The 23,293-nt window shown below is 46.0% G+C and overlaps 1 protein-coding gene across 1 annotated transcript in view; it reads left to right on the top strand.

Annotated features, from left to right (window-relative positions):
* The first annotated feature begins 4,298 nt into the window (after positions 1–4,298).
* The window catches only part of LOC126106689 (pinopsin-like), a 163,604-nt gene continuing 144,609 nt past the window's right edge, over positions 4,299–23,293 (top strand). The window contains exon 1 of the mRNA XM_049913066.1: positions 4,299–4,442. Within this exon, the coding sequence (XP_049769023.1) occupies positions 4,299–4,442 (144 nt within the window). The remainder of the gene's footprint in view (positions 4,443–23,293) is intronic.

Consider the following 23,293-nt stretch of genomic DNA (forward strand, 5'->3'; position numbering starts at 1 on the left):
TGCTAATTTATTTGATATAAATCTCTTAACTGCCGCCGATACTATTTCTTTGAATTCAAGCCACATCTGTTCTACACTTATATTATTAAGTTGGAATGAGTGGAGATTGTCTCTCAGGAAGGTGTCAAGTGAATTTTTATCTGCTTCTTTGAATAGATATATTTTTGGCTTATTTTTCGGGGATTTGGCGATTACAATATTCAATCTCGCTACGACAAATCTGTGTTCACTAATCACTGAATCGGTTTTGATGCTCGTTATTTGTTGCTAAGAGGTCAAGTGTTTCTTCACAACCGTTTACTATTCGCGTGGGCTCATGAACTAACTGCTCGAAATAATTTCCAGAGAATGCGTTTAGCACATTTTCGATGATATTTTATGTGATTCCCTCCGGATTTAAACGTGTATTTCCGCCAACATATCGAGGGTAAATGAAAGTCACCACCAACTATTATCGTACGAGTCGTGTACGTGTTTGATATCAAACTCAGTTTTCTTTGTACCTTTCAGCAACTGTATCATCTGAATTGGGAGGTCGGTAAAAGGATCCAATTATTATTTTATTCCGGTTGCCAACAATGACCTCTGCGCATACTAACCCACAGGAAGTATGTAGTTCAGTTTCGAGACAAGTTGAGCTACGTCTGACAGCAGCAAACACGCCACCGCCAACAGTGTTTAGTCTAACCTTTCGGAACACCGTTAGGTTCTTCGCAAAAATTTCGCATGATCTTATATCCGGCTTTAGCCAGCTAGTGGCTATAAAGATTTGAGCATCAGTGCTTTCTATTAGCGCTTGGAGTTCTGGCACTTTCCCAACACAGCTACGACAATTTACTACCGTTATACAAATGGTTCCTGTATCTACGTTCTTTCTGTGTTCAGCCTGCACCCTTTGTGACTGAAGCCCTTCTTGTGTTTTCACGAGATCCTCTAACCTAAAAAACCGCCCAGTCCACGCTACACGGCCCCTGATACCCGTGTAGCCACCTCCGGCGTATAGTGGACGCCTGACCTATTCAGCGGAACCCGAAACCCAACCACCCTTTGGCGCAAGTTTAATACTTAATTGTGGTGTAATACTTGCACCACAAGAGCCAGTCCTGACAAAACGCTACCATCTGGTGAGCAAGATGTACGAGACAGGCGAAATTCCCTCAGACTTCAAGAAGAATATAATAATTCCAATACCAAAGAAAGCAGGTGTTGATAGATGTGAAAATTACCGAACTATCAATTTAATAAGTCACAGTTACAAAATACTAACGGAAATTCTTTACAGACGAATGGAAAAACTAGTAGAAGCTGACCTCGTGGAACATCAGTTTGGATTCCGTAGAAATGTTGGAACACATGAGGCAATACTGACCCTACGACTTATCTTAGAAGAAAGATTAAGGAAAGGCAAACCTACGTTTCTAGCATTTGTAGACTTAGAGAAAGCTTTTGACAATGTTGACTGGAATAATCTCTTTCAAATTCTGAAGGCGGCAGGGGTAAAATACTGGGAGCGAAAGGCTATTTACAATTTGTATAGAAACCAGATGGCAGTTATAAGAGTCGAGGAGCATGAGAGGGAAGCAGTGGTCGGGAAGGGAGTGAGAGAGGGTTGTAGCCTCTCCCCGATGCTATTCAATCTGTATATTGAGCAAGCAGTAAAGGAAACAAAAGAAAAGTTCGGAGTAGGTATTAAAATCCACGGTGAAGAAATAAAAACTTCGAGGTTCGCCGATGACATTGTAATTCTGTCAGAGACAGCAAAGGACTTGGAAGAGTAGTTGAACGGAATGGACAATGTCTTGAAAGGAGGATATCAGATGAACATCAACAAAAGCAAAACGAGGATAATGGAATGTAGTCGAATTAAGTCGGTTGATGCTGAAGGAATTAGATTAGGAAATGAGACACTTAAAGCGGTAAAGGAGTTTTGCTATTTGGGGAGCAAAATAACTGATGATGGTCGAAGTAGAGAGGATATAAAATGTAGACTGGCAATGGCAAGGAAAGCGTTTCTGAAGAAGAGAAATTTGTTAACACCAGGTATAGATTTAAGTGTCAGGACATGTTGGTAGGACATGTTCTGAGGCATCAAGCGATCACCAATTTAGTAGTGGAGGGCAGCATGGAGGGTAAAAATCGTAGAGGGAGACCAAGAGATGAATACACTAAGCAGATGCAGAAGCATGTAGGTTGCGGTAGGTACTGGGAGATGAAGAAGCTTGCACAGGATAGAGTAGCATGGAGAGCCTCATCACACCAGTCTCAGGACTGAAGACCACAACAACAACAACAACACTTGCGCGCTACGCGCAGATAGGTCAAGGTGACGTGGCGCTACTAGCAGTGAACTGCGGCAGGTCCCGGCACGCTCGCTCGCCCCTGTACGCCACACACGACACACGGCTTGCTTTTCTCCAGCTTGTCGCCGTGCGACTCGGCGGCCGCCACTTTGCTGGTGGTCGCGCGGCGGCGGCGGCTCGGCCCCCTCTGGCTCTGGCCGGCACGGTGTGCCTTTGCCCGGCCTCTGCTCGGGGCGGAGCCGCCGGCGTGGGGGAGGGGGGGTGAGGGGGGGGGGCCTGCTTCTTGTTTGAATAAAGGCGCATCCGGAGTTACGAGAAGCAGCCGTCGTGCACCTCTGAGTGAATGTGTAGCTGCTGGTACAAGGACTGAGCCACTATCTCGAATATGGGCCAGTGTGCCCAAATTTAACAGCGTTATAAAAGTAGCCCGACACGTTTGAGCTGCACTGTGACGTCATAAAGCCAGGCCCTAGTACCTAGAGTCTGGAGCAATATGGCGGAATTCTGCACTGTTATTATCACTTCGACAGGTCTGAACTCTCTTGTAACATCATAGAGGTGCGCCAGAACGGGTCCGGTCGTCTTGTTCGATCTCAGTCTTGGTCCCCAGGTCAGATTTGGATTCTGACGTCATAGTTAGGCCAGTGCTCGTCTTCGAAATCTCGGATTATTAGGTCACAGCACCTGCCCCAGTACATCTACATCTACACCTACATCGATACTCCGCAAGCCACCTGACGGTGTGTGGCGGAGGGTACATTGAATCCCTCTATCGGTTCTCCCTTCTATTCCAGTCTCGTATTGTTCATGGAAAGAAGGAGTGTCGGTATGCCTCTGTGTGGGCTCTAATCTCTCTGATTTTATCCTCATGGTCTCTTCGTGAGATATACGTAGGAGGGAGCAATATACTGCTTGACTCCTCGGTGAAGGTATGTTCTCGAAACTTCAACAAAAGCCGTACAGAGCTACTGAGCGTCTCTCCTGCAGAGTCTTCAACTGGAGTTTATCTATCATCTACGTAACGCTTTCGCGATTACTAAATGATCCTGTAACGAAGCGCGCTGCTCTCCGTTGTATCTTCTCTATCTCTTCTACCAACCCTATCTGGTACGGAACCCACACTGGTCAGCAATATTCGAGCAGTGGGCGAACAAGAGTACTACAACCTACTTCCTTTGTTTTCGGATTGCATTTCCTTAGGATTCTTCCAATGAATCTCAGTCTGGCATCTGCTTTACCGACGATCAACTTTATATGATCATTCCATTTTAAATCACTCCTAATGCGTACTCCCAGATAATTTATGGAATTAACTGCTCGCAGTTGCCGACCTGCTATATTGTACTCCAAATCGGCCAACATGATAATGCAGTATTTTGAATTTCCCGCCGATGCATACTCAGGCAACAGCCCTACTTCCATAGGAAACGCACTAACAAAACTGCGCAATTTTTTTATTTCACGTTAAAACTCTAGTTTCCCGCAAACACTCGAGTTTCCCGACATTTTATACGTGAGGCAATTATAAAATGTCATCGATGAAGTCAGCATCTCAGGAAATCACGCCAAAATGCCCCACAGAGCAACTACTGAGGCACCGCATCGATTTAGGAGGAAAAGAAATTTACGGCACCGCTCGACTCTCGCAGGTGACCGTTCTATAGGACGCGTCCTCACGCGTGTAGGTATGGTCACTTCGGTAATGGACGACCTTGCCGGCCAAACACCGGCGGAGAGAACTTCCCCCACCACCGGGGCTCGATAGGGATATCTCCGACTCGAGCATTAGTTATCCAGTCCCTCGGAATGCCGCCGACGTTAGTTTCACTTGTGCAAGAGATCACTGCGTTTTCGGACACGTCCTCTTCGTGTACACTGAGACGAAAGATTCTTTTGGGGTAGTCTGCGTTGGCAGATTGAGCCGGACAGCTGAGCCGCGTGCTGTGCGTGTGGGTGTGTGGGCTGGGCGGCTGTGAGCCGGTCGCTGCCAGCTGCGGCATGCGGGGGCGGGGGACCCCGGGCGCCGCCGCCGCCCCCAGCCGCCTGCTCCATATGGATGCAGCGGGGCTGCCTGCCTGCAGGCGCGCCTCGCAGGACCCGCCGCGGCAGCTGCAGCCCGCCGTGTCCGGGGGCGAGGCGGCGGCAAGCCGAGGGCCACCTACGCAGGAGACTTCCCCAAGGGTGTCATCATCGATGAAAGGTGGAACTTTGGAAGGCACATTGAGTCCGTAACCCAAAAAGCACTACAAGTACTCAATAACCTTATCTCGATAGGGCACAAAAGAGTTCACCTTCCACCACACCTAAGAAAGCTGTATCACAACAGTATACTAACTTCGATAGTGGGTTACAGATCGGGATGCTGTGCGCACAGGCTCACAAGGGTGGTGCCTGCCATGACAGTGATAAGAGTACAGAGGAACATGCTGTTAAGATCTGTATGGTCTTACAGAACATCCCCAGGAAGTGCCCTATTAGTAATAATGGGGCTCTGTCCTCTAGATATCAAAATACTGGAACAAGTAGCAAGGTATTTGGTCAAGAAAGGGAACGACATGAATATAGAGAATATCCTGGGAGATCTGGCTAGGGACAAGTGAGCAATACGAAGAAGGAGTGAGGACTTATGGCAGACTTCTTGGGAAATGGATGAATCTGGCAGAAGAACCTTCGGATTCCTGCCAAATGTTAAAGAAAGGTTAGGCATGAGGTATTTTGAACCAACACGGGGTCTAATACATTTTCTCACTGGTCATGGGCCCTACCCGACATATCTATGTCGGTTTCGGAAAAGGGCTACACCTGTGTGTGACTGTGGCGCTTTGGAGGGCACTCCCGACCATGTGGTTTACGAGTGCCCCCTTTTCGATGATGTAGCAGCGACATTAAGACAACAACTTCCAAACAACAACAGATACGACCTATTAAGACATGAAGAGACTTTTGAAACTCTGAACAACTTGGCAAATGACGTATCACGAAAAGTTCTGACTGCATACCTGAGGGACTTTCGCGACTAGAGACAAACACTGAACGCGTCCTAGTACCCTAGTCCTGTACCGCCTGTGCGTGGACAGGTCGACTTTCAGTTGGAATCCGCCACGTGCAGGACTAGGGGGACCGGGGTACATCTATTCTTGACTAAGATAGCACCGGATTTGACGTAGGTTAGTACAGTAGTTTGTAGCATTAGAAGTAGATACTAAATTAGGAACCTGCAGTGACAAGCAATTCTGGCCTTCCCGGTGTCAGGGGCACGCTCATCGGGATTAGCTCGATGAGCAAGGCCTTGGAGTAGGTTTATATCTAACCTGACACACCTGCAACGCTGCAGGCAGTTAGGAATTAAGAAGTAGGTAGGAAAATTAACAACTAGCTAGTGGCGTATAGATTAATAATTGTAATCTGCCTATTAACATGTACTGTGTCATACTGTCTGTAGCTCATAAATAAACATTGTAACACTGTAATAATAATAGCTGCTGATAACACATAATATTGTATTAACATTAGGACCCACTAATCACTAAGGTGGTGGGTTAATTTGTTTAACTATTATAGATGTTACTGAATAAAGATTTTAAAAAAGATGCGAATATGAGGGGCGACTTTCACCGTTTTACAAAAGCAAAACACGTAGTGAGGGAGGGTTTAATCCAGTATTTGAAACAGCAAAAGGAAAAGCCTGTCTTTGTCACCAAACGCGTTTAGTTTAAGTAAAACGTCATTAATCGGCTGTAATGAAAGATATTTACAATTGGACCTGGTTTTGGACCGAAAAGCAGTTCGTTGCAAAAGATGTTGAGTTTCACCTAATGGTATTTCATGCCTGGTTTTGCACAGTTTTGGAGTTTTTCTTCGTTTGTTGCTATTTATTCTGGCATAATCTCACGATGTGTTGCAGAAATAAGCATTTTCTGATGTTAAGCGTAACACAATGTTCTACTATCATCATCTATTTGTATCCTTCAGGCGAAATATGTATCGTGTCTTTTGTCTAGTGTTGCCAACTAAACCACTTCTTTTTATTTGATCTAAAACGGTTATTTCTTCTAGTGACAAAACCACGCATTTTCTTGCAGTTGCAAAGACGCAATTAAAGTGCACCCAATAATTGTAAAGCAACTACGGACAACACGGCCAAACAAACGAAGAATTTAGACACTTTATGTTCGGCATGGATTTGAGTCGTGTCTCTCGAATTGGAATTTCCTCTTAATTTTTTCCCGTGTTTGCGAATTACATTTGAGTCTTTGAAGCTCCGCTTTATGCAAAATAAAATATACGAGGCGTATTCGGAAAGTAAGGTCCGATTAGGGGCGAAATGGAAACCACTATGGAAATCCGATGGAACTTTGCACAGATGTGTTGGGCAGTGCCTTCAGTGTGCCTGTCGATCGCTTCACGGCGCTCTTTTCAGTTCAGAGCGCAAAGAGGTCACGTGGAAATGTCTGAGACAACAGTGTCTCCCGACAACTATGTGGATCTGGTGAGAGATTTCGCCTGAAGCTATGCAGCCCACATAACGTATATGTCATGCATTTCATTCTTCGCGACAATTTTCAGCCGCATTCTGCAGGGGCAATGAAGTAGCTCCAGCAGTGTATTCATAATTGTCAGGATGAGCATTACTGCAAAGGGCATTTGATTCTAAAGCATTATGTCAGGGAGAAAAACACTAAATAAATTACTTTTTCTCTCTTAACAACAGATGGGCAGGGTGGGTTCTTCCTAGGCTCAGGTATGAGGTAGAATGAAACAGCATTTTTACATAAGATAACTTTTATTGAAAGTTTTGTACAACGGTTTCCTTACTGGACTGTTCTGGCTGGGAGAGCGGCAGCTGTGTCGTTTGCGAAGCCTTCTGCTTGCGTGAGCGGCGGCGTCTGATTACGCCTGGCGGTGTGTATCTCGTGTCGCCGTCTCGCCCAGTTGACTGGAGACGCGCCTCGTCCGGTGGCCCGTTTAACTATTGAGAACGAAGTCGCGAATCGGATGGTGATACCTTGGGTGTGGCGTCCCAGTGTTTCTCTTCTCTAAGCGGTCGCGTGTGTCAGTGTCGTGCGTCGGCCAGCCGAGCCAGTGTCCCGGACTCGAACAACGGACTTCCGCTTCGGCTGTCAGATCTTCATCCCAGCTCACAGGTGACTGCTGATGTGAGGCCGTCTCCTTCCCGTCCTCACGAGCCACCCGGGTACGTAAAAATCAGACTTCAAATACCTCCTGACTTCTGTCTTCTGGCGGCGAGGTTGCTGCTTGCTATTCCATTACAGCGGCGGACTTGGTGCTTCTGTGTACGACGTAATCTCTTCCTGCATGACGGTCTTCAGCTCAGAAACTGAACTGAAAACTACTCTTCTTGGGCCCACTGCGTCTTGCGTATTTATTCATTTCAGTTCACTGGAGGTGAACGACTTCACGGTCACTGCCTCTTCTGTCACGTTGAAAAGCTTCTCGAAGAATCTTCTTAACGTCGGTCATTGGATCTTGGAATGTAGGCGCGGGCCTTTGATCACATGTGACAATTGAGAAACACGTGACCCGGTAGGGCGATGCCCTGACGGCTGAATCGACAGCAGCGTCCGCTTATGGGGGGAGGGCGATGGCTTCTCCTGACGTACTGACTTCATGGTCATTGGCTCTTCTGTTACTGCTGCTCTGAACGCTGTTTGCCAGTGTGTAATTCTTCTAAACTAAATTAAGTTTTTCATTTATTTTCTAATTTCTACTTCACTTCACACTGATTTCACTAATTTATTTACCTATCTTAAGTACCACTCAACAATATAGCCATTATCTGGCTCCCCCTGAGTTTCATCTCTGCTTCCGCAAACCGCTGGCTATGAAGACAACGAAAGGCAGAGCAGTGTAGAGAATTGTCGAAGGCACTGGCAGCTGCTTTCTCTGACGAGGGTACTGGAAAGTCTGTACAACGCCACGACAAATGTCTAACTAGGATCGGCGACTATTCAGATATGTAGCTGGAAGGTGTGGCTAACTGTTGTGAATAAAATGTTTCTGATTTTCACTGTGGTTCTCATTTCGCGACCGATCGGACCTTACTTTCCGAACAGCCCTCGTATTTATATTTAATTTACCAAGAAAGATTTCGACAGCTGTGTGTCATCTTCTATGAGTCTCCATTTATTTCTGTATGTTTTGTTTGCTTTATTCTCTCTCTCTCTCTCTCTCTCTCTCTCTCTCTCTCTCTCTCACACACACACACACAGATATATATATATATATATATATATATATATATATATATATATATATATATATATTCTTTCCTAGTACACACCCTCCAATAGCTCTCACCAATACATTAAAAATTAGCACCACGCCGAACTATGAACAAGAGAGCGGTGAAAAAAAAAAAAAATACGGCACCTCTCTAGCTTAAACTGTAATGCGCTCACACACGGCTGCTGCTACTCGAGGAGAGAGAGGATAACAGCATAATCGCGATAACCGCGGGAGACTAAACACAGAATAGCAGTCAAGGTTTAATCCGACGCATAACATGAGCCAGCCACGGCTCAGTGTGGTCTGTGATCTGAAGTTTCCCCGGCATACGGAAATCTTGAAAACTTGTCGGGTATTCAGCCGGGAGGCGTCGTCCAGAAGGCGCAATACAGCGGCAAGCCGACTTCTGATGAGGCCTGGAGACGGCAAGTAGTCGGCTCGCCGGAATGTCACGGCCTTTGGACGTCCTCACTCGGCTGGATATCGGAGAAATTTTCAAGATGTAAGCGGTCTGTCACGTGTGGAAACAGCCAGCTGGTGATTCTGTTCGTCCGGAACAGGAAGTCGTCCCTGGTGGAGCTTCTTCCAGCTGTGCAGCGGCCTCTTTCGGCCTTCTTCCCCCCTGCTACAGGAGCAACGAGCAGGCACAGAGCCCTCCAAGCCACTTAGCATTCTCCGTCCTGTTCATCTCTTAGGAGCAGATTTGTCAATGAGGAGTGGAACAACAGATGGAACAACAAGTGGAATATTCGGATTATCTACTGATTCTTGGTAAATGAGTTGTCACCTAACTTGACAAATAAATACAACACAGGTCATTCACATTTGCACAACGCAGGATACATCGTCAGCAACAAGTGAGCATGAGGCAGATGTGTATATTAAACAATGTTCCAAAGTGTGCATACCGATTGTGGCTTGAAATGGAAATGACGCATTACAGATGCATGAGTTTACCTACACTTCCTGCAGGTGTATCTGTCAATTTTCAGGATGACAGCACCAGAAAATTGGCTTACGTATCGTACTTCCGTTCATTTATGTAATATGGGCACGTAGACACAAAGTATTCATTCGCCAGAAATGTGTTGTAGCGACAATGCATGTCGTCCATTCTTAACGACAGCCGGTCAACTGTATAAAAAAAGCCAGGCAGGTCAGCAGTAGGTCCACTGTGCGTGTACTCGCTTACGACGTTTTGTTGCGAAGGACCAGTCACCATTTTCCTTCGTAAATACAACTTCAATAACTAAAACAGGCTCCATTATCGAGCACTTAACTTCAGCCCGCCATAGAAGGAAGCGAAGAACGCAGCCTACAAATGTGTACCCACCTCCCTTGTGAATTAAATGTGCTAACAGATGACGCAAAGTGTTTGAAAAACAAACTAAAATCAATTCATTAACATAATAATACTGTTACCGAGTAATTCATTCAGATATTTTCTTGATGGGCTTTAATTCTTATTATCGATTTCGAAAGTATACAATTTTGTTTTGAGAGGTGTTTGTGACAGTCAAATGCAACTGAAACACTGAAACTAAAACTTATCCAAAACGTAGCCACATCGAAAATCGGTAGTGCTACTGTAGCACTAAAATATACTAGCTCTGGTGTTCATTTAATATTAAGACGAAACGTAGAGTAACGTTTCATACCTACTAAACGACAACTGCCGCATTTTATGCTATCAGTAGCGACATTGGTTTTCGCTTCCATAGCGTTTTGCATCACTTTATGTACTTCAGTGTCTCTGTCGAGCTGGACTGCCACAAACATGTCTGAAGATGAAAGTGCATAATTCCGAAATCGATCATGAGATTCAAATACCTGCAAAGCTCCCAGTGTTTCATCCATGAAGATCAACTACACAAAAAATAGATAAATAATTTATTTCTGACATGTCCTTCTACTTCACAGGTTATTTTGTTTATTAATGTTAGCTTATGTGGCTATTTGACCTTTGTTAACTATTAGTGCAGGTGGAGATTGAACTAAAACTGTATCTATTTCAATGGCCATATGCCGTCATGATTTCTCACAGGAATATATATCTAGCTCTGTGCTGTGGGGGTAACAGCTGGCCTGCAACTTTAAAGTTCCGGATTTCAATAACCAGTCAGCTCCAAAATATTATTGTATTATTTGTCGCTTCTTTGACGTCAGGTGATATCAAAATGTGAAACCGCGGCGTTGCTTGGACTGCACACTAAACTGTACGTCCGTGCTGTGCCCTGGCGCTTAGGCAGCACTGCATTACAGATAGGTCCGCCGGGTCGCATAGCACAGCAAACGTCAGGAGCTGGTGACGTCCCCGACTTCCTCCTCTCAGCTGACTGTTCGCTCGAGACAGACGCCCAGCGCCCCTGGTGTTTTATTCATGAACTGAGTCTCATCTGTTTCGAGCGGTCATTTTTGTTTACACGTGAGCTCAAAATTGCCTGTGTTGTAAGAGCTGTCTGCCGTGCAGTTGGCATTTGAACGGTGAAAGTGAGGTTATGAGGGACAATCCTTTTCTCCAAACTATCGAAATATAGTAACAAAATGTAGGAGCAAGCAGAGATAATAAACAGCCCAGTAAATTTCGGGCATGCACCCGCGTAGATATTGCCTGCTGAGTTATCAGTCACGTACCGTCCGTCCATCCTGAGAGCGAGTCTTGCGACTCACTCCGTAGATGGCCAGGCGGTATGCGACCGATAAAACAAAAAAAGAAGTAGTATTTGCGTGGCAGGATGACCGAAATTTCGTGGATTATTCATTACGGCGTGAGAAGTTAAAAATCCACAGAGGTAATAGATATTATTAATCTAAAATTCACAGTGGATATTCTTGTCAAAGGTCCTGCGGTAAATTCGTTAGACTTCTGAGAACTGAGAACTAAAATAATAGGAAAAGTGTCATCCAAACGTTTCAGCATATACATATTTATTTCTCAGAGAAAATATATACTCCTAAACACATCAGATAATATGTAGAAAGCAGTATATATCGCCTTTTTGCTTTATCCTTTGTATCTTGCTTCTTTGCTAATTGCCAAATAATGTGGAAAATTATATTCCTCGCCAATTAGTTCTGATTTTTTAACGTCTGAATTAATTTTCATTAAACACTTTCATCTATTTACGTTCTTATTTAAGAATGGTGTAGGATTTTTCTCAATAAAATATATGCTTTTTTGCTTTCAAACATTTTGTCTCTCCTGTAGCAGGACACTAGTAAGAAAAAATACCGATATATTGCGTAACTTTTTAATAATTCAAGAAAACAAAGCAAACAACACATTAAAGATTAAGTAGACACGAAAGCACCAAATTAGTGCTACGTTCTGTCAACCAATTACATGAATACTTTTCTGTTCCCTTTTAGATGGTGATGTGGACTTGTGCGTACTGTATGACCATATTTACTCTCTGTGCCACGTTGTTATGTGATCTGCCTCCGTTTCTCCTGTTTTCGATGTTAACTTAATGCTAGAATTAGGCTAGTTTAGGGAATTTAGGAATTGAAGACGTTGATTATTGCCCATAGGCCCATATACAAGGTGTCATACGGATGTCGCTTGGAAACGCAGGTGCCATTTACGTAGATGTACGGCGGGACTCCTTTCTTTCTTTCTTTTTTTTCACTGTTTCGTCTGTGACTGCGTATTGCCCACCACCTCATTTTAACAAGTATAACGGTGCCTGCAGAGCGGTGTGGCTGAAGCATGGTTAAGGCAGGGACTGGACCCAGTACAGGAGCAACCGCCTTCCTACTCATATTTCGGTTCTCCGCGGTCTCCTTAATTGCTTCAGGTAAATGTTGGGCTGGTTCTTTTGAAAAGGGCGCGGTGTGTCTCCTTCGCCGTCTCCCTCAACCCGTGGTTTTTCTCATTTCGATAACAGTACAAAGGACAAGAGGATGGAAACATTCGGAATTTGATGTTAGAGAAGAATTGAAAAAAGTTAGATAGATAGATGGGATAACTAATGAGGAGTTAACTGAATCGAGTAGGAGGAAAAAGAATTCTGTGGCAGAGGCTGACTGAAAGAAGGGACCGCCGGCCGCAGTGGCCGTGCGGTTAAAGGCGCTGCAGTCTGGAACCGCAAGACCGCTACGATCGCAGGTTCGAATCCTGCCTCGGGCATGGATGTTTGTGATGTCCTTAGGTTAGTTAGGTTTAAGTAGTACTAAGTTCTAGGGGACTAATGACCTCAGCAGTTGAGTCCCATAGTGCTCAGAGCCATTTGAAAGAAGGGACCGTCTGACAGGACACACCCTGAGGCACCGAGCAATCGTCAGTTTTGTTGATGGAGCGAAGTGTCTTTACTGCAAACAGCAGGTTGAAGAAACGCATCTGGGCTGCAGTAGTTGGGGAGGCCTGCTCAGGATGGACTAACACTGAGGCCTTGAAACATGCCAGATAACAACATGGACAATAATAAAAACCGGAGTTCACCTGTTGAAATTCACGATGCTATCTTACACTACTGGCCATTAAAATTGCTACACCAAGAAGAAATGCAGATGATAAAGAGGTATTCATTGTACAAATATATTATACTAGAACCGACATGTGATTACATTTTCACGCAATTTGGGTGCATAGATCCTGAGAAATCAGTACCCAGAACAACCATCTCTGGCCGTAAGAACGGCCTTGAAACGCCTGGGCATTGAGCCAAACAGAGTTTGGATGGCGTGTACAGGTACAGCTGCCCATGCAGCTTCAACACGACACCACAGTTCGTCAAGAGTAGTGACTGGCGTATTGTGACGAGCCAGTTGCTCGGCCACCATTGCCCAGACGTTTTCAATTGGTGGGAGATCTGGAGAATGAGCTGGCCAGGGCAGCAGTCGAACATTTTCTGTGTACAGAAAGGCCCGTACAGGACCTCCAACATGCGGTCGTGCATTATCCTGCTGAAATGTAGGGTTTCGCAGGGATCGAATGAAGGGTAGAGCCACGGGTCGTAACACATCTGAAATCTAACGTCCACTGTTCAAAGTGCCGTCAATGCGAACGAGAGGTGACCGAGGCGTGTAACCAATGGCACCCCATACAATCACGCCGGGTGATACGCCAGTATGGCGATGACGAATACACCCTTCCAATGTGCGTCCACCGCAATGTCGCCAAACACGGATGCGACCATCATGATGCTGTAAACAGAACCTGGATTCGTCTGAAAAAATGACGTTTTGCCATTCGTGCACCCAGGTTCGTCGTTGAATACACCATCGCAGGCGCTCCTGTCCGTGATGCAGCGGCAAGGGTAACCGCAGCCACGGTCTCCGAGTTGATAGTCCATGCTGCTGCAAACGTCGTGCAGATGGTTGTTGTGTTCCAAACGTCCCCATCTGTTGACTCGGGGATCGAGACGTGGCTGCACGATCCTTTACAGCCATGCGGATAAGATGCCTGTCACCTCGATTACTAGTGATACGAGGCCGTTGGGATCCAGCACGGCGTTCCGTATTACCCTCCTGAACCCACCGATTCCGTATTCTGCTAACAGTCATTGGATCTCGAGTAACGCGAGCAGCAATGTCGCGATACGTTAAACCGTAATCGCGATAGGCTACAATCCGACCTTTATCAAAGTCGGAAACGTGATGGTACGCATTTCGCCTCCTTACATGAGGTATCACAACAACGTTTCACCAGGCAACGCCGGTCAACTGCTGTTTGTGTATGAGAAATCGACTGGAAACCTTCATCATGTGAGCACGTTGTAGGTGTCGCCACCGGCGCCAACCTTGTGTGAATGCTCTGAAAAGCTAATCATTTGCATACCACAGCATCTTCCTCCTGTCGGTTAAATTTCGCGTCTGTAGCATGTCATCTTTGTGGCGTAGCAATTTTAATGGCCAGTAGTGTATTTTATTTTTATTTTATACTTTTTATCTGATGAAGTTTGGTGCAGCAGCTGTGTTTCCTTTCTCCTACTGGAAGCTTTTTACAGCACCTAATTTTCTCTCTTCATTCAGTCGTTGTGCTGCAGAAGAATGTTGACAATTAGGTGCAATGGGAAAACGAAGGATGATGAGGTTCTTCGCAAAATCGGAGATGCAAGGAACACATGGGAAACATTGGCAACAAGAAGGGGCTGGACGATACGGTATCTGTTAAGGGGTCAGGGAATAACTTGTGTGGTACTAGAGGGAGCTGCGGAGGATAAAACTTGTCACTGGAGTAAATCGAATATGTAATTATTTAATACGTTGTGTGTATGTGCTACTCTGATATGAAGTTGGTACAGGAGAAGAATTCGTTGTGGGGCATACCAAGCCAATCAGAAGAATCGTAGCCCGAAAACAGTCTGTGCGTGATTTGAAATCGACGCGGTATTCTTTCTCTCGCTTGTGAGTACAGCATCGCTGCTAAAGACCGTGAGTGAGGTTTAAAAATGGCTCTGAGCACTATGGGACTCAACTGCTGAGGTCATTAGTCCCCTAGAACTTAGAACTAGTTAAACCTAACTAACCTAAGGACATCACAAACATCCATGCCCGAGGCAGGATTCGAACCTGCGACCGTAGTGGTCTTGCGGTTCCAGACTGCAGCGCCTTTAACCGCACGGCCACTTCGGCCGGCTCGGGAGTGAGGCGGTGGGGGCTTCGTGTCAGCGCCGGAGCGATAGGCAGTGCTGCCAACTTCCCTGTGATCGTTACCCCTCACAGCCTTTGTCACGGGGTGGACAGACTCGGTGTGCGGCGGTGAAGACGCGGCTGTGGCGAAGTGGACACTGAGTCCCGAGTTTGCTCAGCAGACGCCACGCGCACCCCCCACAGAATGCTTCGTGACTCACCTGGAGGAGATGTCGCTTTATGGCGCAGAATTGTTCACAACCGGGACGATAGCGAATGGGTAATTCAAGGTAAATACGCCAGCTGCCGAGACAGGTAAGCCTGTGTTTGAGCATCTGCACAAGTTTTAACGAGGTTATACATTTCGCATGCCGACGAGACGATTCCAGCTCGTTAAACTTTGAAATGACTGCCGATAACCAATCTGGCCGCAATTACCGCGGGTCCTCGTCCGACTGCCACACCCGCCGTTACGCGCGTGTCGATTACTTGTTTTCCGTAGTAAAAGTGCTTAGGGTGTAAATTTCATTCATTCATTAACGCTTGAAACGACCTGACGGGCTCCGCGGCAGCACGGGTCATATGTCCGTAATTAGTTTTCCAATTTTCCCCGCAGCGGAGTGTGTGCCGATCTGAACCCTTGTGACAGTTTAAAACTGCGCTCCGAGACGGGATTCGAAGTGGGGCCTTCCCCTTTCCCGCGGGAGGATGTGGGCCACGACTCACGCCCGCCCGCCATAGCTCAGACTCTTTTCTGCTGTGCGCTTACTCGTTCCTCGGGCAGCCGCACGTCTTTCGGTGGGCGAAGTTATTTGGCTCCGTCACGAATCAACGCCTCGTGCTGGAATAGTGCAAACATTTCACACATCGCACAAAAGTGTCGCCACTAAGCCCTCACACCTAACATATAATAACAGAGTTCGAATGACTTCGATGCTTAAGTGTCATCAGGTAAGATACGCGTTAGTTGACATGCTATTATAATACTCGTGCCGTTTAGCACATTAAAAATGGCTTACGAATGGATAAATGCATGATATTATTCCAATAAGATCACTGCGCACATTTTCAATGCTGAAGAGGTAGATCCATACAACAAATACTCTAAATCCTAGCAAGTCTTTTTACGGTCAAGCCTCAGTACGTGTCCACAGGCAGGGCCACCTGACACTGGAGGTGGGGCCCCTCCTCAGCGCGTCCCAAGTTTGCCGAGGCTCCTCAGGACTCACCCGATGTTTGAGTGACCTGATTTTTCTATTGTCTCCTGCTGTTCCACCTGCCAGGCCTCTTTGCCTTACATTTCAATTAACATTAATTTTAATTTTATCCACAAAAGTACGTCTCCCTTATTTATTCATCTGTATTTCGATTTTTGTATTGTTAATTATTAATTTTGAGTCGCTCAGTGTGCGTACGACTTAAAAATCTGGGAGTATGCGTACGGAACGATTTGAAGTGGAATGATCATATAAAATTAATTGTTGGTAAGGCGGGTACCAGGTTGAGATTCATTGGGAGAGTCCTTAGAAAATGTAGTCCATCAGCAAAGGAGGTGACTTACAAAACACTCGTTCCACCTATACTTGAGTATTGCTCATCAGTGTGGGATCTGTACCAGATCGGGTTGACGGAGGAGATAGAGAAGATCCAAAGAAGAGCGGCGCGTTTCGTCGCAGGGTTATTTGGTAGCCGTGATAGCGTTACGGAGATGTTTAGCAAACTCGAGTGGCAGACTCTGCAAGAGAGGCGCTCTGCATCGCGGTGTAGCTTGCTGTCCAGGTTTCGAGAGGGTGCGTTTCTGGATGAGGTATCGAATATATTGCTTGCCCCTACTTATACCTCCCGAGGAGATCACGAATGTAAAATTAGAGAGATTCGAGCGCGCACGGAGGCTTTCAGACAGTCGTTCTTCCCGCGAACCATACGCGACTGGAACAGGAAAGGGAGGTAATGACAGTGGCACGTAAAGTGCCCTCCGCCACACACCGTTGGGTGGCTTGCGGAGTATAAATGTAGACTTGCGATTCTGCCGCCAGGCTACCTTTGGATTATACCCAGAGCCGAATGCGGGGCTAAAGGCGATAAAGATAATTGAAAACTGCATAATGAATGTAGAGAATCCGCTCTTACCGAATGAAGGTTGTTATTGTGAGGTTATACAAGGTTGGAGAGCAACATCGACTGTTGTGAACTTCGAGTTAATATATGCAGGAACTCACTTCGTCTCGCTGTGTTATTAGTGGAAGAAAACCACTCTTAATGTAAGCTGTGTACCGGGGGAAGCGAGGTAGTGCAGAACTTTTGTTATGGTGTACACCTTACCGCCACCAGAGGTACAGGACTGCGGAAACCACCTGTACGTTACCGAAGGTGAGAACAAACAGCGTCGAGAACTAATGTACCGAACACGTTCAGAGACAATGGTTCAACGCGAGGAACAGCTTTTACATTCCTTGTAGCTCTTTGGCTAGTGCACTTTTGTGACTGTCGCTTTCTCGCCTTCTCGCAGATGAACAATTTCTTTTGCCTCTAGAGAAATTCTGTCTCAGTCGCCACGGCAGTGTCCTACTTGTTGTCTTAGTGCATCTTTTTCTGGCGAAACGTGCTGTGTGCACACACTGGGACAGGTGGGACAGTCACAGACGACAAACAGTAGAAGCTTAGCTCAGCCTCAATATTAACCAAGTTGGACTCCACACGGCACAGTTCTGCACAGCGAGTGTTTATTCTTGTAAGAAAGGACAGGAACACAGCAATCAGTCGGAACCCCTATTGGTTTTTATTACTCTATCATATCCAAGTTTCAGCTACAAATATCCGTCTTCAGTGCATCTGACTGAGTGAAAACCAACAAATTCATAGGAGTAAGTGTCACAATAAGATTTTATTACAATGAAGATGGCAATTTATAGCTCAAATCTTGATGTGTAACAGTAGGGAAAACCTATGGAGTTGCAACTGGTTGCAGTATTTCTTCCCTTCCTTTAACACTTTAAGTATATTCTTCAATAAGAATGACAAAACTGCCATTTTGGATACCATTAGTCCATAGTACCAGATTATTCGCTGCCTTCGCATATGTCAGACTAGTTTAAAGTTCCTGAAACTGCTGTAATTAATGCCGTATTATATGTTCTGATGAATTTTCGCCTCGTCTCCCAGTGGGACAAACACGTCTTACGGCGTGTGGTGATTACTTTTGAATGGAACCATTCCATGGTCTCGTTGTTTCGGGTGTCCGGTTTTCATTTGACTGCCCCTTGCAACTGCAACAGTATACGCAAAGAGCGTAATGTAGCGAAAATTCATCAGAACATGTGGAACGACATTAATTACAGCAGTTTCAGGAACTTTGAACTAGTTTGTCGTGTGCCAAATGCACGTTTCAGTTTTTTACGGCAGAAAAATGGTCGATATGCGTATTGCGTAACCTCCCTCCTGCTACGGTTTCACTAGTTCTTAATTGAAACAGTTTTGTTTGCGGCCGACGGACAAGGTTAAGGCGTGGTTAACACAGAGAGCGCACACCATACGAGATCCGACCCTTTCGCCCTGATCCATTTACTTCTTTTATTTAATTCGACAGTAACGCACTTCCTAGCATTCTTTATAAGAATGATGTTCGTGTTAGCAGCCACATTTAGTTGCACTTGCACACTGAAATTCCCCATCGTTCTATTGCTTTTGCGTATTAAACTGTCATGTTATAAAGACTCACTGTAGCGTTAATGATTGTTTAAGTAATAATACAGACAGCCAACGGATGTTAATGCGTGTGTGTGTTGTTCTTGGCATAAGTTAGCTTCAGTAGTGTGTAAGTTTAGGGACCGATGACCTCAGCAGTTTGGTCCCCTAGGAATTCCCACACTTTTGAACACTTTTTTTATGTTAATGACTCAGAATGACGATAGTGGATAGTCCACTGATTTTGGTTGTAATTACACGCACCTTCAACGAATGGACGGGGTAATGGCTAACTGTTACCCTACCACTCGACAGAAAGCTTTCCAACCCGTATTTTATGAACATCTGAAAACTATCCATACACTCTACCTGGCAAAACGTTTGCGGAGACCCCTACGTAAGGCGGCACTGACAAGCACACGTGACAAGAGGCGGACACGCCAGTATGAAAGGATGCGGGGAGCGTCGTGTCCTCAGTAGAGGCGCAGAAGGAGGGGTCACTCGCTTCGAACGTGGAGTAGTCACTGGGTGTCACCTCACGCCAGCGGCGTCACGGCTCTTCTGTGGCTGCCCAGGCTCCCTGTCGGTGAACCGACTGTGAAGCGGGAGCACGTGGGAGCGACGCCGGCTGAACCGACACGAGGCGCACGCCACGAACTCGTGGGCAGGGAGCGCCGCGCACCGCAGAGGCTGGTCGTACAAAACAGCACTAAGTCAGCGGCAGGAATCGCTCGCGAGTTCCAAAGTGCCACCAGCAGTCCACCCAGCACAATGACTGTGGAAAAGTGTGTGGCAGAGCAGATCTTCGTAACTTTTCTGTAGTCGATGCTAAGAGGCGCCCGAGGTGTCCTAAACAGCCACGCCACTGGACACTGGATGACTGGAAACCGGTGGTTTCTGGTGGTGAATCACGCTGTACCCTGTAGCGATCCGAGGTAGGTGTCTACGTTTCGCGAATGCCTGGAGAACGTTATCTGCCATCAAGTCTGGTGTGTACGGGGTAGTCTTAGGTAAGGGCTGTTTTTGTGTTTTGCGTGGCTACTGCGTTGCTCTTAAGAAAACGCTAACTGAGGAAGGATATGGACACAGTTTTACAGCGCTGTGTGCTGGGTACAGTGGAGGAACTGGTCGGAGATGACTGTTGGATAAGCACGGAAACGCTCCCCTTCACAAAGCAGTACCTGTGAGGCGACGGTCTGCGGACACTGACCAGAGTCCTGACCTCCACCCAGTGGGACGCCTGTGGGACGAGTCGGAAGCTCAGCATCCCTGCAGACCCCAGCGTCCGGTGTCACTGCCTCCGCTGCTTTCAGCTTTTGAGGGTGTGCGGGCTGTCAGTTGTCCACAGACATTCGGCCAGTGTACCCAACGGAGTTCAGACACCCCACAACAGTGTCCAGAAATAGCTGTCTGTATACTTCTGCTAGTGTAATCCTTATTCTTTTCTACTAATTTCCCGTATGCGCTCCGGCTATTTTCACTAATAATCTGGTATTATGGCTTAGAGGCAGCCAAAATGGCGGTTTTAACTTTCGTTCTTATTGAAGGATATATTCAGACTGTTAGGGGAAGAGGTTTTCATTACTCTTTCATATCCAGATTGTACAGGTGGGTTTCCTCCAACCTGTACACCAATCAAGTCGTACGGTGACATGTACTGCTGTGAATGCGTTGTACGTTAATAAGTTAATCGTGTGAATCTGTGCCGTGTTTCGAAAATATTGAGCGTGTGCGTTGTCGCAAAACATAGAAAGTGCGGTTTAAAGCTGTTGCCAGACAATTTAACAGCATTCACCTAGTCCACGTGCAAAAATGTGTTAACTTTAAAATCGACACCATTAATACAGGACTCATTCGCGTGCAAACATATGCACCACGTGAGTTTTAGCCACATCTCGTCTTTTAAAAACTTTAAAATCATTTCATTAATGTTCCTGTGAAGGTGAAACAGAAATAAAACAGCTCTCGCAGGTTTAGCGAACTGTGAAGGAAAAACCTTTTTATTCACCTTAGTACAGACAACCAGTGACAAGTACAAAATGGGACCCCATCACGAAAGTAAGGAGAGTTTTCACAGCCACCAAAAGATGGATTTCTAAGACATCTGAAACCAGTAATGGTTTGATTTAAATACAAAGTTTCAAAGGAAACTTGTGGCTGCTTCCCGTCTAAATTGTAAACATTGTAGCTGTACTAAAATTACGCTCCTCATCTGAGCTTTCCACAGGATCATTGTAAAAGTAGCTTGTGCATACGTACTTCGACCACTTCATCAAGTGTCCAGGGAAGGAGGCGACTGCAAAGCAACGCTTCACGCTTTACTCGTACGGTAGGGTCAGTGACGTGCGGCGTGAGCCAGGAGCTCTGGCGCACACCTGCTCCTTCCTGTGTATGGAAGGTGTCGCCTGCTCCAGCCACGGGCGAGTTCTGAAGATCTTCCGCGTCAACAAAGAGTTTGGTGTGAGGTGAGGTGAAGTGAGGTCTTGACTCAACCAGTGGGTAAACAGAAAAACGTAAGAACTGCTGTCTGTACATTAGCTGTACTCAATGCACGCTGTTCGCAGTTTTATATGCACTGAAGTACATGAATAATGTAGTAACTCGCTGCGATTCGTGAAATCACATGGGACAGCCGACGTACATTTCGTTTTAGTGCTGCTAACTCTCTCTCTCTCTCTCTCTCTCTCTCTCTCTCTCTCTCTCTCTCTGTGTGTGTGTGTGTGTGTGTGTGTGTGTGTGTGTGTGTGAGTGTGTGGGGGGGGGGGGGGGAGGGTTGGAATGATCTGTCATAGATCAGGCACGCTTTGTATATGCGCACTTTGTTATTCTTCGGAGACTTGACCTGAATTATGGAAATGCTACAAACCGAAAGGGCAGCCTCTGCGGATGCCACGAAAGCACTGTACAGAAGGCAATATTCTGCTAGCGTAACCAGATTGTGTTTTCGTATAATGACAGCGCGCAAGAACGCGTGTCTTGACTGGTGCACTCTTTATCGTGGACTCGCATGATGCTACGTAATGACGTCATCCGAGGTTTGGTGGAGCATGCCGCTCCAGTTACACGTCAGTCATCAACCAATTGTCGCTTCTAAGATATCCGTGCCAAAGATTGCGTGACTTTCTTCAGTGAACACATTAACATTTTTTCTATTTGTTTTTGCTTACCAAGCACACACACACACACACACACACACACACACACACACACACTTACTACATATCGTCCCAGAATTAAATTGAAACCAGCTGCCAACCTTGGGTGGTTCTGACCAAGCCCTTCGGACGGTGTGCCTTTGTTGTAAGGGAGTCGCGCCACCTGCCACCCCTTTCTGCCCCTCCCCTGCCCACCCCTCCTGCAAGCTTACCAGACCTTACTCTACCATGTGGGTGTGTCTCACTCCACCTCCATACGTACCGCTCACGCAGTAACGAGTAACAGGTGACAACGAGCCGTCAGAAGCGTGAAATATGTGCCACTGGGGCTCAGCAAGGGGCAGTGCATCAAGCAACACAAAAGAAAACAGTTTCCGACTATGCGCGCTCACAAAACTGCCTCTAAAATGTACTCCGGAGAAAAAAACCAACCGTTTCAAGACTACTGGTGATATTGGTGTTATGGGTATTAGGTCGTAGTGCGACGCATAATTCTCTGCGTGACTTTTCGTCTTACAATTGAGCCGTGGCGCCATTGAGCCGTAGACTTCTGTCTGGCGCCCCTCGCTCAGGTCTAGTACCGACTATCCCTCTTGCGGCCTCATTGCCAGTGTCTATGACGAAGAGATGGTATCTGTGAGTTGTGCCCTTAGAGGGTCTTTGCTTGCCGATATATATACGGGTTTCTCTGGCCAGAGAGGAAGGCACGAAGTTTGCGGATTGGCCTTTCCATTCTGGTTTGTACCCGATCATTAATGTTCTAATTAATCAGCTCTTGGTCGTAAATACAGCCAGAACAATTGTACTAAGGCACAGATTGCCGTTAAACAAAGAGGAACCTTGTGGTTGGATTTAGCTGTTAACCGGTTCAATTCTGTGATTGTAATTGCATTTCTCAGTCATTAGTTATAATCTGAACAACCTGTTGTACTAAGCTGTTCGTTCTGTGTTTGAAAGACCGGGTCATTATTGCTGTATTTTAGCTGGATCTTGCGCTTCCGCCGAGTGAGTTCTCTTGTAATCAGTATTCACAAGTGATGTTTTAAGACGTTCCTTCAGAGCAGTCTCAGTAACTGACAATCAGTTTAACTTTGAAAATATTAACAGAAAACTGGCACCAGGGCTTTAGTCACAATGAAATTGTCAGAAGGGACGGGCTGAGATCCAGTCGCACCTTGGTTACCGATTGAAATTAAGAGGTTGGTTGCTTTGAAGCAAACTTGACCACTGTCATATTGTTTGCCAATCTGTTTAACCTTTACGCGCAGGTGCGCATCTTAACCTCGAACCTCTAAAAGACAGCTTTCAAATTAAAAGTTAAGTCATCTGTTTTGA

The sequence above is a fragment of the Schistocerca cancellata genome, chromosome 10 (assembly GCF_023864275.1).
Source record: "Schistocerca cancellata isolate TAMUIC-IGC-003103 chromosome 10, iqSchCanc2.1, whole genome shotgun sequence".
In the NCBI taxonomy this organism is placed as follows: domain Eukaryota; kingdom Metazoa; phylum Arthropoda; class Insecta; order Orthoptera; family Acrididae; genus Schistocerca; species Schistocerca cancellata.